Source organism: Bactrocera tryoni, chromosome 4 (assembly GCF_016617805.1).
Source record: "Bactrocera tryoni isolate S06 chromosome 4, CSIRO_BtryS06_freeze2, whole genome shotgun sequence".
Classification (NCBI taxonomy): Eukaryota; Metazoa; Arthropoda; class Insecta; order Diptera; family Tephritidae; genus Bactrocera; species Bactrocera tryoni.
This window is the reverse complement of record NC_052502.1, coordinates 26,311,956-26,327,026: the sequence shown is the minus strand read 5'-3', so window position 1 is coordinate 26,327,026 and position 15,071 is coordinate 26,311,956. Positions and strand designations below refer to the sequence as shown.

Here is a 15,071-nt window from a genome sequence, read left to right as displayed (position 1 = left end):
TAAATTTTTTTGTTATTTTAATTATTATTTTTTGCTTGCTTAATTTTTTTTGGTTTGTTTAGTTTCAATTTGAATTAATTTAATTATTTGTCTACTTAAATTTAATTAAACAGCTTTTGTAGTCGTTTCTGGCATCCAACGTAACATTTCACAAGGCCAAATTAGAGCACGTATCGTCTTTTTTACTGAGTTTGCGGCAAAAGAGGAGAAATGGCAAATTGGAAAAGAACAAATGGTTTCGTTTAATTCAAAAGCAGCTGAAGCATGCAGTGAGACAAAACACATCATTGGCGTAATTTAATTAAAGATTTTCAATATTTCGTTTTTCAATAAATATTTTAAGTCCATAAAATTTTGTGTTTCCAAGAATTTAGTGCTAAAACTAAAAAAAAATAAAGATTTGCGAAAATGCATAGCCAAAAATATACCAAAAATTCTAGAAAGCTTTACGAAAGTGAGAGCGTGCAAATAAATCATACAACGGTAAGTTGAGGCAAGTGCATGAAAAATCATAATCGAAAAAAATATACATATATTTTTTGAAATGCACACGCGAATGTGCCCAAAAATTTTTACTGTAATCTATTTATCGGTTAGCTAAATGGTTAACTACCCAATAGTGTTACCAGATTGTGGTACCGGATATTACTGTACAAGTTTCTAATAGTTTCTTAATGCCGAATGACCAAATCTACCGAAACTTTCGTTGACGTGTGATTGTTCATCGCCTTTTTTAGCATAGCGTTTATGAGTTGCCCAGGGCGTATGAGTAATTTCAGTAATGGGTCTTAAGGTAGGTGTCTTGGCTAAATATTTTCAATTGCTATGACTACAGTCGAGCATTTTTCCATCAAAAAGATTAAAACTGTATATCAATCATTAAAAAAAGATGATGCTGTATCGGAGTAGTAGTATTAATATCAAAATGTATATAAACTGCGAAAATGCTTCGGCTATAACCGCGTGAGCGCTGTCTACGCTAATAAAGAAGAAGCTAATAATACCAATCTAAATAATGACCGCATGTAAAGTCAATGATAAAGTGGTTAAAGGTTTTGGAACACTGACTAATTACAATTTGATAAGGACATATTCTTTTAGAATTTAACAACCTCAATACCAGGTTATGGTATATGAGCATATTTTAAAAGTACGGAGCAATCTGATGTCGGATTTAGATCTTGACAAACAATGATCGTTATTTTACTTAACAGCATCTCTTTATATTTTAAAATATAGTGTGTTAACGATATCAATACCGTTAGTTTAACTAAGCACTGTGGACCTTGCGAAACGGCAAAGTGTTTATTTGGGCTCTCTTGAATTCAGCAATTTAAATGATTCATTCGCGGAGTGCGGCCAAGTTAAGTTAGATTAGTTTAGCTTAGGACGTTGATTCTCGAAACAAAGGTAGTGCAGGATCTAATTTAGACGGCTGTGAACGATTGTCCTTTGTGATATACAAAACTTCTGAAAATGGATCAACAGAATGGATCACCAGGTCCTCATAGATCAACGAACCTATTTGAGCTTACTGCCTTGTTCGGCCAACTTCTATGGGATTGACAAAATTTATAAAATCTGTGTGGATAATCCAAGCAGTAACTTGGAAGAATTCCATCCAGTCAATTTCAAAGACATTTAATATAAAATGATGGAAGAAGACTTAACTTTTGAAATCTTCAAAACCATATTTTATAAAAAGAAAATTTATTATAACTAGACTCTTCAGAAGTGGGATCTCGAATTTCAATCCAGTGGAATCACTTACTGAAAAGTGGTTTCGAATGGTGAGGATATCAAAAGTAGTGACCTAAATCTGGAAGGTTGGTGATATCAAATATAAATTTGACTCAATGTAATTAGATTTTAGAAAGTGCGTTTGGAGAGATCTGAAGAATCATTAATAGAATTAGAATTTATGTCCTAAGAACGTTGTCGTCAAATAACAATCCGAAATCAGAGAAATCGTCAAAAGTCTTATTATAACGAGCGTGAATACTAGTTTGTGTTAGAAAATGACATCCTCGATGCACTAATTAAAGTATGGCTGTCAGACATTGTATAAGGACGAAACGAACAAACTGGTATAAATTCAGTAGACTTACATAATCAAATAGTAAGCGGTGATACTACATTAATGAGGTTTTTGCACACTCTGAAGTCGACTATATGACTATGTTTTTGCCTTCATATACCAATTTTTAACGATATACATACATAATAGCAAGAAAAGAAAGTGGCGTATCCAAGACGGCAATATTGAGCTTTGATTTGGCCAGTTTGCTACTCTATTTATATACATATGCAAATGTGTATGTGGGTTTTTTGTTTTATGAAAATTATAAATTAAACAGCTTTTTACGAAATCTGAAGCACTGCCAAAATTAATTGCTTGGGTTAAACTTATAAAAATTTTAAAAATTTTAAAGTAGGTATAATTTTTAATATTAACCCCACTAGAGTTGTATTTTGTAATGGAAAAACTCTACCAAAAATACTAAAAACAAAATATACCCTCGTTGTTGAATATCAACCAAGATACTCCTATTTTTTTTGTAAATGAAATTAGTAGTTTTTAGTGGCAATATTGTTGGTAGGCACTGTAAGTTGGTAGATGCGCGCGAACATGTTTACTTGTACACAAGTATATATGTAAATAGTTACGTTATTACAACAACAATTGAAACGTTAATACACAAGAACATAGATTAATAAAATATGCAGTTACAGGTAGGAAAGTATACAAATATACAGTTACATTACAGGTAGAATGGTTGCAAGTTGACAACGAACCAACAAAAATTGGAGAAAAAAAAATTCTTAATATCACAATTGATAGCACATTGGTATGTTTGTATCTATTTGGTTGGCTAATCGCACTCACCCAGTAGTCAAACGTCGGTTTCGATACTAACGGCCAGGGCATTGTTATGCCGTAGCGTTGTTGTTGTAGTCGTTAGGTTATTGCCACCAGTGACGCTTGTTGCGGATTGCTTATAACCATTTTGTTGCTGCTGCTGCAGTTGCAGCGTTTGTTGCTGCTGTTGATGCTGCGACTGCTGCGGCGACGCCTGCTGCATGGACGCTTGCTGTTGTAACTGCTGCTGCTGCTGCTGTTGCTGCTTTTCCATCAATTGTTGTTGTGCTCCTAAAAATGGAGCCACCGCACGACCAGGATGCATTTCACTCAATCCTGGCGTTGATTCAACACCATCATCCAAATCCATCATATCCGATGAGGATTCAGATAACGATGATTTCTTTAAATGTTGACCTACTTGTGAATGTACGAATAAGGAGGATTTTAGTGGATGGGAATTATAACAAAGGGTGAGTGGGAAGGGGGAAATTTCAAGGTAGCGTTTAGGTGAGGAGAGTGAGTGGGTTGGTGGGTAGGATATTGGAATGTTCGGGTGGATGAAAGGTTGTTAGGCGAGACAAGTGGTTGTTAAGAGAGAGAAGAAGGAAATATGTTGAAAATTAACCAGAAAATTTTGCAAAAGCATCGCAAAAAACACCTCAGAGAACTTTCTCAACTAGCCGCTTGTATGTATGCACATATGTAATTGTTGGTGAATGTGTGTGTGAGTGTGTATGCAAAATTTTTCATAAAATGTTTTTGTTTAAAATTTTAACATATATTTTTATTAAAATAACAGTGAACATCAAAATCATAACAAGAACTTTAAAATGAGAAACCAATATCATATTATTTCCAAGGTGAATTGACACTAATAAGTTTCTTCTATGCACATTTCAGATAGAAAATTCATTTAATTTCGGAATCGATTTGGCACAAGAGATATTTAGCCATTTTGCTCGGATAAATAAAAGTAACAGAAATTTGCCTATCAATTTTTTTTTTTTGCCTGCTAGCCAAGTAAGATCTGAGTTTTGATTGTTTTATAGCCTCCAGAGTCTGGCCGTAGACCTGAGTTTTAACTATATTCCAGCCTATAGATCCTCGTAATAAAATCAACTTTATGAATCAACGTTAAAACCCGGTCGGAGTTTGGATGAAGCTTAGATTTTTTCGGATCGAAATAGGCTGATTAGAATAAGGTCTAGTAAAAAGAAACAGAATCCCAATTTATGGCTCTAGTATCTGTATCTAGGAGCAAACGGGTAACACTATACATATGTACGTATGAAAACGGTGAAACAAGTGTCTAAAGTAACTCTGATTTTTTATAAGTGAACAATTCAAGTTTTTGTTTAAAACCCCAGAAAATATTGGGACTGTAGTGCAAAGATATGAAAGCCAAAGTGAGAAGGCGAATCATCCCTACTCAGGGTTGTGCGCTGGGTTTTGGACCCGTCACGTAAAAAACACGCCACCATTGAAAACTAATCAACAACCTCGGTTGAGAGACCCGCCTTTTGATGATGACCATGACATTGTGAAAATAAAGACTGACATCACCGCCGTTCAAGAAGTGTGATGAACGGGGCAAGGACTGAGACGACCCACGTCACTGTTGACAGTCATAACTTTTTAGGTCGTATACATATAATTTCGTCTATATTGGAACCTGCATCAACACCAACAACAACGTCGGCCTCGAAATCAAACCCAGAATATCTCTTGCTAACAGGTGCTACTTCGGACTAAATGGACAATTGAGAAGTCCTCTCTCGACGAACAAAAACAAAACTCTATAAGTCACTCATTATTCCCGTCGTCTATATAGTATGTTGCAGATGCATGGACGATGACAACATCACGTGTCAACGTTACGAGTTTTCGAGAGAAAGGTTCTGCGGAAGATTTATGGTCCTTTGCGCGTTGGCCACGGCAAATATCGCATTAGTACAGCGAATTAAAAAACAGCGGCTACGCTGGCTAGGTCATGTCGACCAAATGGACGAACATACTCCAGCTCTGAAAGTATTCAACGCAATAACCACCGGGAGAAGCAGAGGAAGAGGAAGTCCTCCACTCCGTTGGAAAGACCAGGTGGAGAAGGACCAGGCTTCGCTTGGAATCTCCAATTGACGCCTCATTGCAAAAAGAAGAAACGGCTGGCTCGTTGTTGTTAACTCGGCTATAACAGCGATAGCGGTTTCCACGCTAGGAAAGAAGAAGAGTTTTGACACAATTTTTTCTCTTATAAATATCCTTTTTTAAGAACTTTTTCTCTTCCTTTTCAATTAAAAAACCCTTTAACTTAATATAATTAATAATAATAATAATTAATCTAAACTAATTTATTGACCCAAAAAAGCAATATATGACTACATTGAACCGTAACCGCTCCATTTAATCACCTCTATTCAATATTTCATTTCCTTAAACAATTAATGAACGTTAAAAAAGAACTAGTCCTAGAGACTGATCTTATACTAGGAGGTTCATTTTTAAATGATTTTTGTGAAATTTGGGTAGAGAGATGATCTTAAAATTGGTTTTACAGTGTTATTAACAACTTCCATTTCCTCATTAGAAGGTTCGAAAATTTTGCGGAAAAATATTTTTGGTGTTTATTTGCCATTTCTTGAGAAAACAGTAACCCAATAATTAGAAAACGTAGACGTAAATAATGAAAATACATAAAACTCATAGACTTGTATAATTTGGGCTTACTTTGAAATACAAGTCTGTATATATGAGGTTAAGTTCTCATATGTAATAAAGAATAATACTATAATTTCGTAATTAAAATATGAAAGATGATATCTCAGTTGCTGTTAACATCGTCGGATATGTTTTGAGTCTACGTAGAGCTCACTTGTCTTAATTTCAAACAAATAGTAATAGTAATTTAGAAATTATTACTTATAAATTCTAAAATACCAACCAAATAATACTAAATTTAGTGAAAATGTAACGAATTATGTAGTTGTGTGTCGAATGAGTGTACACGCCCTTATACATACATACGTAAATTGTTATGTCGATAGTTCGATAAAATGTCATTTGATCAAAAAGTACTTACCTAATGTACCTGGTAAATATGGACAACTAGTAACGTGATTAAAGTTTTGGCTCTGCATCTCCTCTTGATCCGTTTCGCGGTGATAGAAGTAATTGAAATTACTGACGATAACTGGTACCGGGAGAGCGATTGTCAAGACACCAGCAATGGCACACAGTGATCCCACGATTTTACCCCAAACACCGACGGGTCTGTTGTTTCGAATTATTTTGCATAGACATATTTTTATTTTTTTCAACATTTGTTTGCCACGTTTTCGATGAGTAATATCGATTAATTTGCAAAATATGTTTTTGTATTTTGCCATATTTAAAAAATTTTTTTGCGTAGTAGTGTTGATTTGCGTTTTCATACGTTTTGCGTGACCATTCATTCATTCATTCACATATGATTGATTAACGTGCGATAAATATCGATTATAGTCGATTCGATACGATTTTCAATTTCGATTGCATTTTCGATTACGGTTGATAATTTGAGTAGATTTTAATTTTAATTGTTTTTTTTTTTAATTTGAATTGATTTAATATTTATTTTTTTTTGATTTGGCATTGTGATGAAGTACGATGTGTAACGAACGAGAACGAACGATAATAAAATGAAAATACAAATATATAAAAATGTAAAGTAAAATTTCTTAAACTGCTTTGGTTTTGTTTATCATAATATGTAAATAAGTATAAAAAATATCGATATCGATAACGATATTTATATTATATATGATTTATAATAATACATTAAACATATAAAGTAAAAAATAAAACATGTTTAGTTACAAATAACGAAATATACTACGTTGAGAGATTTTTTTAATTGCATTTGGAAAGAGGTTAAGAGAGTTGTTGACAACGATTGTTAAAGTCAAAATCAAATTATAAATATCGGATAGATTAAGTTATATATTTTTATGTGAATGTATCGAAACAAATTGTGTGAAGAGCATATATACAGTGGCGATTAATGAGCGGAGCGCGTTGAAAGTGACGAGAAACTACTTATTGTAATAGTTGAAGTGGTAGAGTGAGAGAGAGATAGATAGAGAGGGTGAGCGTGAGTGACAGTTAGAGCGAGAGATCGGATGTGTTACAACTAGTTCATAGCATAGATTGATATGTTAAATGGTTATATGTAAAATGTGTGGTTATGTTTTTTTGTATCGTAATTGTTCTATACATGATAAAGAGTGCTTTAAAGTTTCATTATATTAACTTCAAATTTATATTTTAATGAATATTTAAACTATTTTATGATATTATGGCACATGCAAGCTTTATAATCTGGAATATTTCTATAAATTTATATGAAGTTTTGGGTGAGCGATTTGTTATGGGCAAATCTTAAGGTGTTTTTGGGTAGCATGAAGGTTTTAGAAAGGAAGTTTCGGAGAGTAACTAGCAATATAACATAAATTGCTTTCATAACAAAACTTTTTTTTAAGTTCTTATGAAATGTGAATAACTGTAAATAGAAAGTTGGAACGGTTGAGTTGTAGGCTTTACGTAATTTTTTAATCTAATTGTGATTTTTTGTTAATGTCAGGTTATTTTTGCGATCGCCGCTTAGGTAAAGTGCGGTAGATGGCTCTCAAATTGGTTGGTTAACCTTAATAACACTTAAAAGCCAACGAAAATCAACTTTCGAGAAGAAAATGTGCTTTCAAAACAAGCTTCATGTTATTAAACAAAAATATCTTTTTCGGAACTGTAATATACTTTATCAAAACAGTTCATTTAGAGCCTTTGAGGGATTGTTTACTTAACATTTTTACGTTTACTTCGAGCGTCATTTGTTGGTTATTTTTTTTTTTACTACCATATTATTTTCGATACTCAAGGCCAATTTTTGGCTTAGAGAAATATTCTTCGCGAAATGTCGAGTCTTTTTTGCCACATAAAAATACTCTCAAGGTCAAAAATCAACCGGTCCATCAACTTCTACCATGGAAAAGTATTAAACCGCGAGATTGCTTGCAATTTTGTATTTCCAATGGAATGGAATGGATTGGCTACGGGGTCGGTGAAAATGTTGCAGAATTTTCGAGAGTTAAGAGCTCTATGACGAATACAAGTACTTGAGTGACACAAACATTCAGTGAAAGTAGCGAAGCCATCGAAACCTCTATTATTAACACCAAAAAAGTTAAAGAAATAGTGCTTAAAAAACGTCGTGTTGCTACCAGCAAGATATCAGAGGATCTTTATGGATCGACACAACTTATTTTGGTTCAATTTAAGGGTAAGAAGTGTGTCAATGCTAGACTTATGCCAAAAGAGCTGGATATTTTGTTAAATCGAGGCCGAGTAGAGGACGAGAGCTTGACAATATAGCTGAGAACTCTACATTCATCGTACACATCATTCGTGCCACGACCCGTGTTTTTATGAATAAGCCGCTGAAGCTCTGCAAAAAACCAAGCGAAGTCGGTTAAAAAATGTGGCTCAGCATGAATCCGATTGACAGGATCAAACGTAGGATTAAACACAGGTTTAAACCTATATGGAACATGGCCATTGTGAGGCGTCTAGGGTTCAAAAAAATATGTAATATTACTTGGACGCTGTGAGCTGTCCTAGGGAAATAATTCGCCGTAAACGACCGGTTTTGTGGCAGAAAATTCATAGATCTTTTAATGCGCCGTCACAATCTGGGATATTTTTCATGGAGTCTATGTTGAAGGAAAAGTCTCTACTATTTTTTTAAATACCTGAATTTATTTTTTTCTCATTCAGTTTCAAATTTGATTTTAAATGACAGAAACCTTCGGAGAGGACAAACAAACTCCAGAAATCTTGTTGCACAGATTTTGTTTTCTAAACTAAACAATTCGATTTCATTTACGATTATTTAAGAAAAAACTCTAATTTCGGATATAAAGGTTTAAGCAAATAATGGCGTTAGTGCAAAGTTTATATGTGAATATAAATGCACCCAGTGAAATATGTCAAAAACGAATATATGATTTGTGTGTGATTGAATTTCGCTTTAACGATGAATAAATTATACTGTACAACATGTTCTTATTTTTATTAAACGTATATGTTTTGTACATTGCACATTGATATGTATGTACAAATACGTGAAAATATATTTCAAACCAAACAGATGATTTAACATTTATAGAAAATAAATTTCAAAAACAAAATGAAATAAAGTAAAGCAAATTGAACGAAAAGAAAATGCGATAAATTTGTATAATAAATGAGGTTAAAAATGATAACGTTAGTTTAATAAATAAATCACAGAAATTTTCTCATTCAAATAATTTGCACAGTTTTGTCAGCAATTGAGCAAACGAAAAAGAGCAATTTAACTTTTAGCCATCACAACTTTTGCCAGATTTGAATCATAATAAAGCATAAAGCATAAACAATGTTAAGCATGCCCACATGCACAGAACAAAATTGGTTTATTTAGTTATTCAATAAACAAATCAAAAAATTAAAAAAATTTATCATTCAGATTTGTTAAAATGTTGAGTGTGTTTGAATTGAAGCAATGAAGCTGACTTTATTGATTACTGTAAAAGTTGGGTATTTCGATTTTAAATATTATATATTATATATTATCGATTATCGATATAGTCGTTATCGATGAATTTGTCACAGTGCCAAAAGGCTAAATTGCATGGAATACCCATGAGATATGTATGTGTATAGTGGAAGAACTAAAGTTCTATCAAATTTTGATAGATAGATGGATCCGAAAACCCCGCACCTGATTCTAGTAGATGCAAATTCACGGTCCTTAGATTTATATATCCGAAAAGAGATCACATATATTTAATCTCGCCGAGCAGGATACTGAAATTTATCAGAGTGGTGGGCTTATGTGAATCTATGTATGTGACAGAGTGGAGGATACAATAGAACTTAGGTCGCGGTGCAAGCAACGCTAAAAATTTATTATTACAACTTTGATTTCAAAATTACTTAAAAAAGGAGGTTGTAGATCAACGATTTTGAACCGTTGAGGCTCAGGGCATAATTTAATCAGTAAATATAAGAAATTTTATAAAACATGTACTATTTTCGATAGAACTCTTCTAAGTTTTTTCTAACTATAGCTATATATAAAAAAATATGGAGGATTCATATTACGTCGATAGAATGTTTTTCAATGATTTTGTTTAATATTTTCTATGACAGTTAAAGAACTTTTGGTTGTAATTTTCACTTTTACGAATATTATACTCATTACTTTATGGAAGAATACCGGGAGCACATAATAGAACTTAGATCAGATTACGTTAAACTAAAGTTGGTGTTTCAATCAGTTTCGTTTGTGAAAGTTTTCTGTGTGGAATGATACATATGTAGAAGTGCACTTTGATATGTATTACACAATATGAGTCTTAACTAATTATTTTTCCCCAAATAGGTTTACAAACAGCTTATTTGGGTTTTGGTTTGGTTTTAGCTACTCAACGTAAAATTTGTTGAACTAAAAAACATTTGGTAAGGGCTAAGTTCGGGTGTCACCGAACATTTTATACTCTCGCTCGAGATTTCATTATCCGTCATTTACATATTTTTCAAATACCGTATTTGTGTAAAGTTTTATTCCGCTATCATCATTGGTTCCTAATGTATGTATATGTATATTATACAGAGAAGGCATCAGATGGAATTCAAAATAGCGTTATATTGGAAGAAGACGTGGTTCTGAACCGATTTCATCCATATTTCGTACATGTCATCAGAGTGTTAAGAAAATATTATATACCGAATTTCATTAAAATCGGTAGAGTAGTTCCTGAGATATGGTTTTTGGTCCATAAGTGGGCGACGCCACGCCCATTTTCAATTTTTAAAAAAAGCCTGGATGCAGCTTCCTTCTGCCATTTCTTCTGTCAAATTTAGTGTTTCTGACGTTTTTTGTTAGTCGGTTAACGCGCTTTTAGTGATTTTCAACATAACCTTTGTATGGGAGGTGGGCGTGGTTATTATCCGATTTCTTCCATTTTTGAACTGTATATGGAAATGCTTGAAAGAAACGACTCTATAGAGTTTGGTTGACATAGCTATAGTAGTTTCCGAGATATGTACAAAAAACTTAGTAGGGGGCGGGGCCACGCCCACTATTCCAAAAAAATTACGTCCAACTATGCCCCTTCCTAATGCGATCCTTTGTGCCAAATTTCACTTTAATATCTTTATTTATGGCTTAGTTATGAAACTTTATAGGTTTTCGGTTTCAGCCATTTTGTGGGCGTGGTAGTGGGCCGATTTTGCCCATCTTCGAAGTTAACCTTCTTATGGAGCAAGGAAATACGTGTACCAAGTTTCATCATGATATCTCAATTTTTACTCAAATCACAGCTTGCACGGACGGACGGACGGACAGACAGACATCCGGATTTCAACTCTACTCGTCACCCTGATCACTTTGGTATATATAACACTATATCTGACTCTTTTAGTTTTAGGACAACCGTTATGTGAACAAAACTATAATACTCTCCTTAGCAACTTTCTTGTGAGAGTATAAAAATTGTTGGGAAGACGGATCTGCTTAGAAACCCGAAGATGGACTTCGTCTGAAATTATTACTATACGAGTATATAAGTACAGATAATTTTGCTCTTCAAGCATTAAAATTATCTTGAGTAACTACTGTAGACAATTTAAAATAGTTAGAGATCTACGAGTAGATGATTTCAAACAGTTTCACAAGTTTAAATGATATCGATTTAAGCCAACATAATATAAAATATATATTATGCTCTTTAAAGGGTAGTAGCTAGAAACAATAAGTTGTCTACCAGTCTGGAGACAATAAGTCAAACATTAAGACATTCAGTCAAAAACTAGTCAAACGCTCTGTTTGACTTCTCACTTTTTATGCTATGCGGTTCCAATAAATACCTCGAGTGAGTCATTTACTACCATACTCACAACAAAAGTATGATGTAACCTGTTCATACTAAAATCTAATTTAGTTGAATTGGTATTAATCTAGTATTTATATCGACTTAAAACTGGCATTGTGGGATCATCAATGCTCTGGTTTGGATTGAGTTTCGGATTTCTTGCAATTTATAAGGATTAAGAAATTTTTGTAGATATTTTAAAATAAGAATTTTTGAACTAGTTTATTGATTTCAAAAAATTATCGCCACTTTTTTATTATTCTGCTATTTGGGATAAGTTATACTATACTAAGCAAAAGTGGTAAAGGGTGTTGAGCCTTTCAGTCTTCATATGAATGACAGTTATTTTCTATTGTGTAAATACATAAAACTTATGAAGGAAGTATGCTTTATCATAATATGGCTCTGCAGTGTATATAAAATTAAGAGAAAGTATTAAAAAATAGTTTCTTTGTATAGTTAATTTCCTTAATATTACTTATATTTAATATTACCATATATTGGATAAAACTACGAGTACTTAGTTTTGCAAATTTAAAAAGGTATGCATTCTTGAAACCAAGTGTGAACTCAGCTTAATACACGGACGAGTGGAATTATGGCAGTATGTGTGCATTAGCGAACGAACCAAGGAAAATGCGGTGTGATGATGCAGAAGAATAGAAAACGAAACGAACAAGTGCAGTGTTGTTGTTGTGCACACCTGCCTGCTTATTTGTTGTTGTTGTTTGTCAATGCTTCAGCGTAAATATATATGAGCGAATGGGTGCGTGTATGTGTGTTAACAATTTAGAACGCTTTGAAAGACGACGGTGGGTGGGTGATAGCAAAATTTAATTGAATGAAATCGTGGAAGCTTATCGAATATTGTGAGTTGGAAAACGATTTTGATGCAATTGGGTGAGTGTCAGTTGGAACTGTATGGATGCATGTTTGTACATGAAAGTGTGTGCTTGTTGAATGGCTGTTAATGCAGGCGCGATATGAGTATATGTATGTATGCGTGAGTTTGTATGTTTTGTATGAAAATAGAAATGCGACTGTATGCAAATTGTTGATAGACATGATTGTATGTACGTATATAAATGTGAATGATGATTTTTGAGAAGATGTGACTGTTATGCAGATGAGTTCGAATGCAAATCTACTTTTTTGAAATTGCAAAGTGATTTCGATACAATTTTTGTTTTTGTTTTTTGTTTTTTGTTTGCTATTTCTTTTGTGTGAAACACTAAATTCAACTGAAATTAATGCTTTTTGTAATGCTAAGTATTTCAATAAGCGACGTTTGCAAGAATTTGCAAAAGAAAAGTAATACAAAACTATAAGCTTATATGGGTGAATTGGCGCGCGAAGAAATCAAACGTAGCGGCAAAATGAATTAGACAAATTAGATGGAAATATATGAAATTTTTAGGAACTAAATTTTTTCTCAAACATAATGTTTTATGTAAATTATATTTTTTAATTTCAATTTGCCACTAATTTTCATTTCTTTAGCAAGCTAAATAAAATTTGAATATTTTCAATTTAAAAATCGAAAACGTAGATATATTCATGTATATATACTCAGCAAATGAACTTATGCGAAAAGTTAAAAAAAAAATATAGTACTAGTTAAATAGTAAGTGAAAATAATTATTATTAGTAGATTTTGCATACGTCATGTCACCATATCCAACGGTTGTCATGGTAACGACAGCCCACCAAAATGCATCGGGTATGGACTTGAAGAAGGAATTTTCGCTTCCAGCTTCCGCAAAATAAACCGCCGATGAGAAGAGTACAACGCCTAAAATCAAACAAATCTATTGGTTTCTTCGCTATGGTTGTTGTTGAAATAGAAAATGGTGATTTTGTCTTTTTTCTGAAGGAGTTAGGATTAAGGATGAGCTTGTAGGATTTTGAAAGGATTTCGATTGAGAATAGAAAGGAAAATGAACGGCAATAAGCATCAAGATAAAGGATGGTGAAAAAGCGGGAATATGATAAGAGATTAATTGAGAGATGATTTCTATTTAATGTAAGGACTCTTGGTGATGGCTTTTGACTTTTGTGGTCAAGGCGATTTACAAAAGTTTTTGTATCAACTTTTTAAAGTGTATGGCTTATATGAGGGAGTTTGAATTAGTAAGTAGTAGTAGTTCTATAGTGGCAGTATTTATTATTACTGTATTTCTTAGTAGTGATGTTGGTACTGTTAGTGGCACTGAAGGTATTTGGTGTAGAAATTTGTTAGTAATGTAAGGATATTTCATTTAAATGCATTATTTATTTTTCTCATTGTTGGCTTCTTTGTCATGAAACACACTAAATATTTTTATTTTTTTTTATTTTTTTTTGAGAAAAAATTGCATTTTTTATTCATTGAAGAAAATTTTTTGCAGTAAATGTTGATTTACTTTATTTGTAATTTTTTTTTTTAATTTTTATAACTCGTTAAAATTATTGAGCTTCTTGCATTAATTGTTGGTTTGCTCATTGACACTTGTTTTATGTGGTTTTGAGGAGAATTTATGAAAAATCTATGTTGTTATAATTTATAAGCTTGATCAGCACAACAAATATTTCATTTAAATATTTTTTATAGTTTTGCTTCTCCGCGTTCAAATAAAGCATAATATGTACCACGAGTACGTATCCCAAGCAGAATTTATTTGAAAGTAGCGTTTTTTAATCATTATACATTTTGTGAATGCTTTTTTTTTGCTTAAATAAAATTTAAAATTTTTGGAAAAGCAAAAAGCAAATAACTGAAGATAACTGATAAGTTTCAAAACTAACAGACAGAAAACATATGATTTGCTTGTGCATGTCGGACATTTGACCCACAAATGTTAGCGTCTAATGGATATAAAATTGTTTAAGAAGTTTTCGCGATATTTATTAAGCATTAAAGATACCGATTTTTTTTTTTATTTTGGCTTCTGATTTTGAATAATATTTTTCTATTATTATTTATTTTATCAATTAGGGTTGCTAGCTAAGTCGAAGTCGGGGTAGCACTAACACATTATTTAATGGCAGGATTGTTCAAAAAGCTAGAAACTTTCTATCTCATATGAAATATGGTGATACGTTGCAAAATTGAAACTTATTTTTTAAGAATCTGTATTTTTTTAATACGAAGAAATTGTATTATGTTCTGCTTGGGCTAAAATATGCATGCAATTGAAAAAAAAAATACTAAATAACTGAAAATACATAATAAATTGCTTAATATATCACAAATTATTTGATTATAACTGAAAGTGACAAAAATA

General features: G+C 32.6%; 1 protein-coding gene across 7 annotated transcripts in view; it reads right to left on the bottom strand.

The window, feature by feature from the left end:
- LOC120776057 (potassium voltage-gated channel protein Shaker) overlaps positions 1 to 15,071 on the bottom strand; it is a 444,773-nt gene that overhangs the window by 21,151 nt on the left and 408,551 nt on the right. For 4 of the 7 annotated variants that reach the window (XM_040106518.1, XM_040106519.1, XM_040106520.1 and 1 more), the window contains 3 exons: positions 13,471 to 13,600; positions 5,940 to 6,130; positions 2,888 to 3,280 (listed from right to left, as the gene is read on the bottom strand). In XM_040106518.1, the coding sequence (XP_039962452.1) occupies positions 2,895 to 3,280; positions 5,940 to 6,130; positions 13,471 to 13,600 (707 nt within the window). In that variant the 3' untranslated portion in view covers positions 2,888 to 2,894. Of the gene's footprint in view, positions 1 to 2,887; positions 3,281 to 5,939; positions 6,131 to 13,470; positions 13,601 to 15,071 lie in introns of those variants that run through there. The other 3 variants (XM_040106516.1, XM_040106517.1, XM_040106521.1) reach the window with 3 other exon arrangements.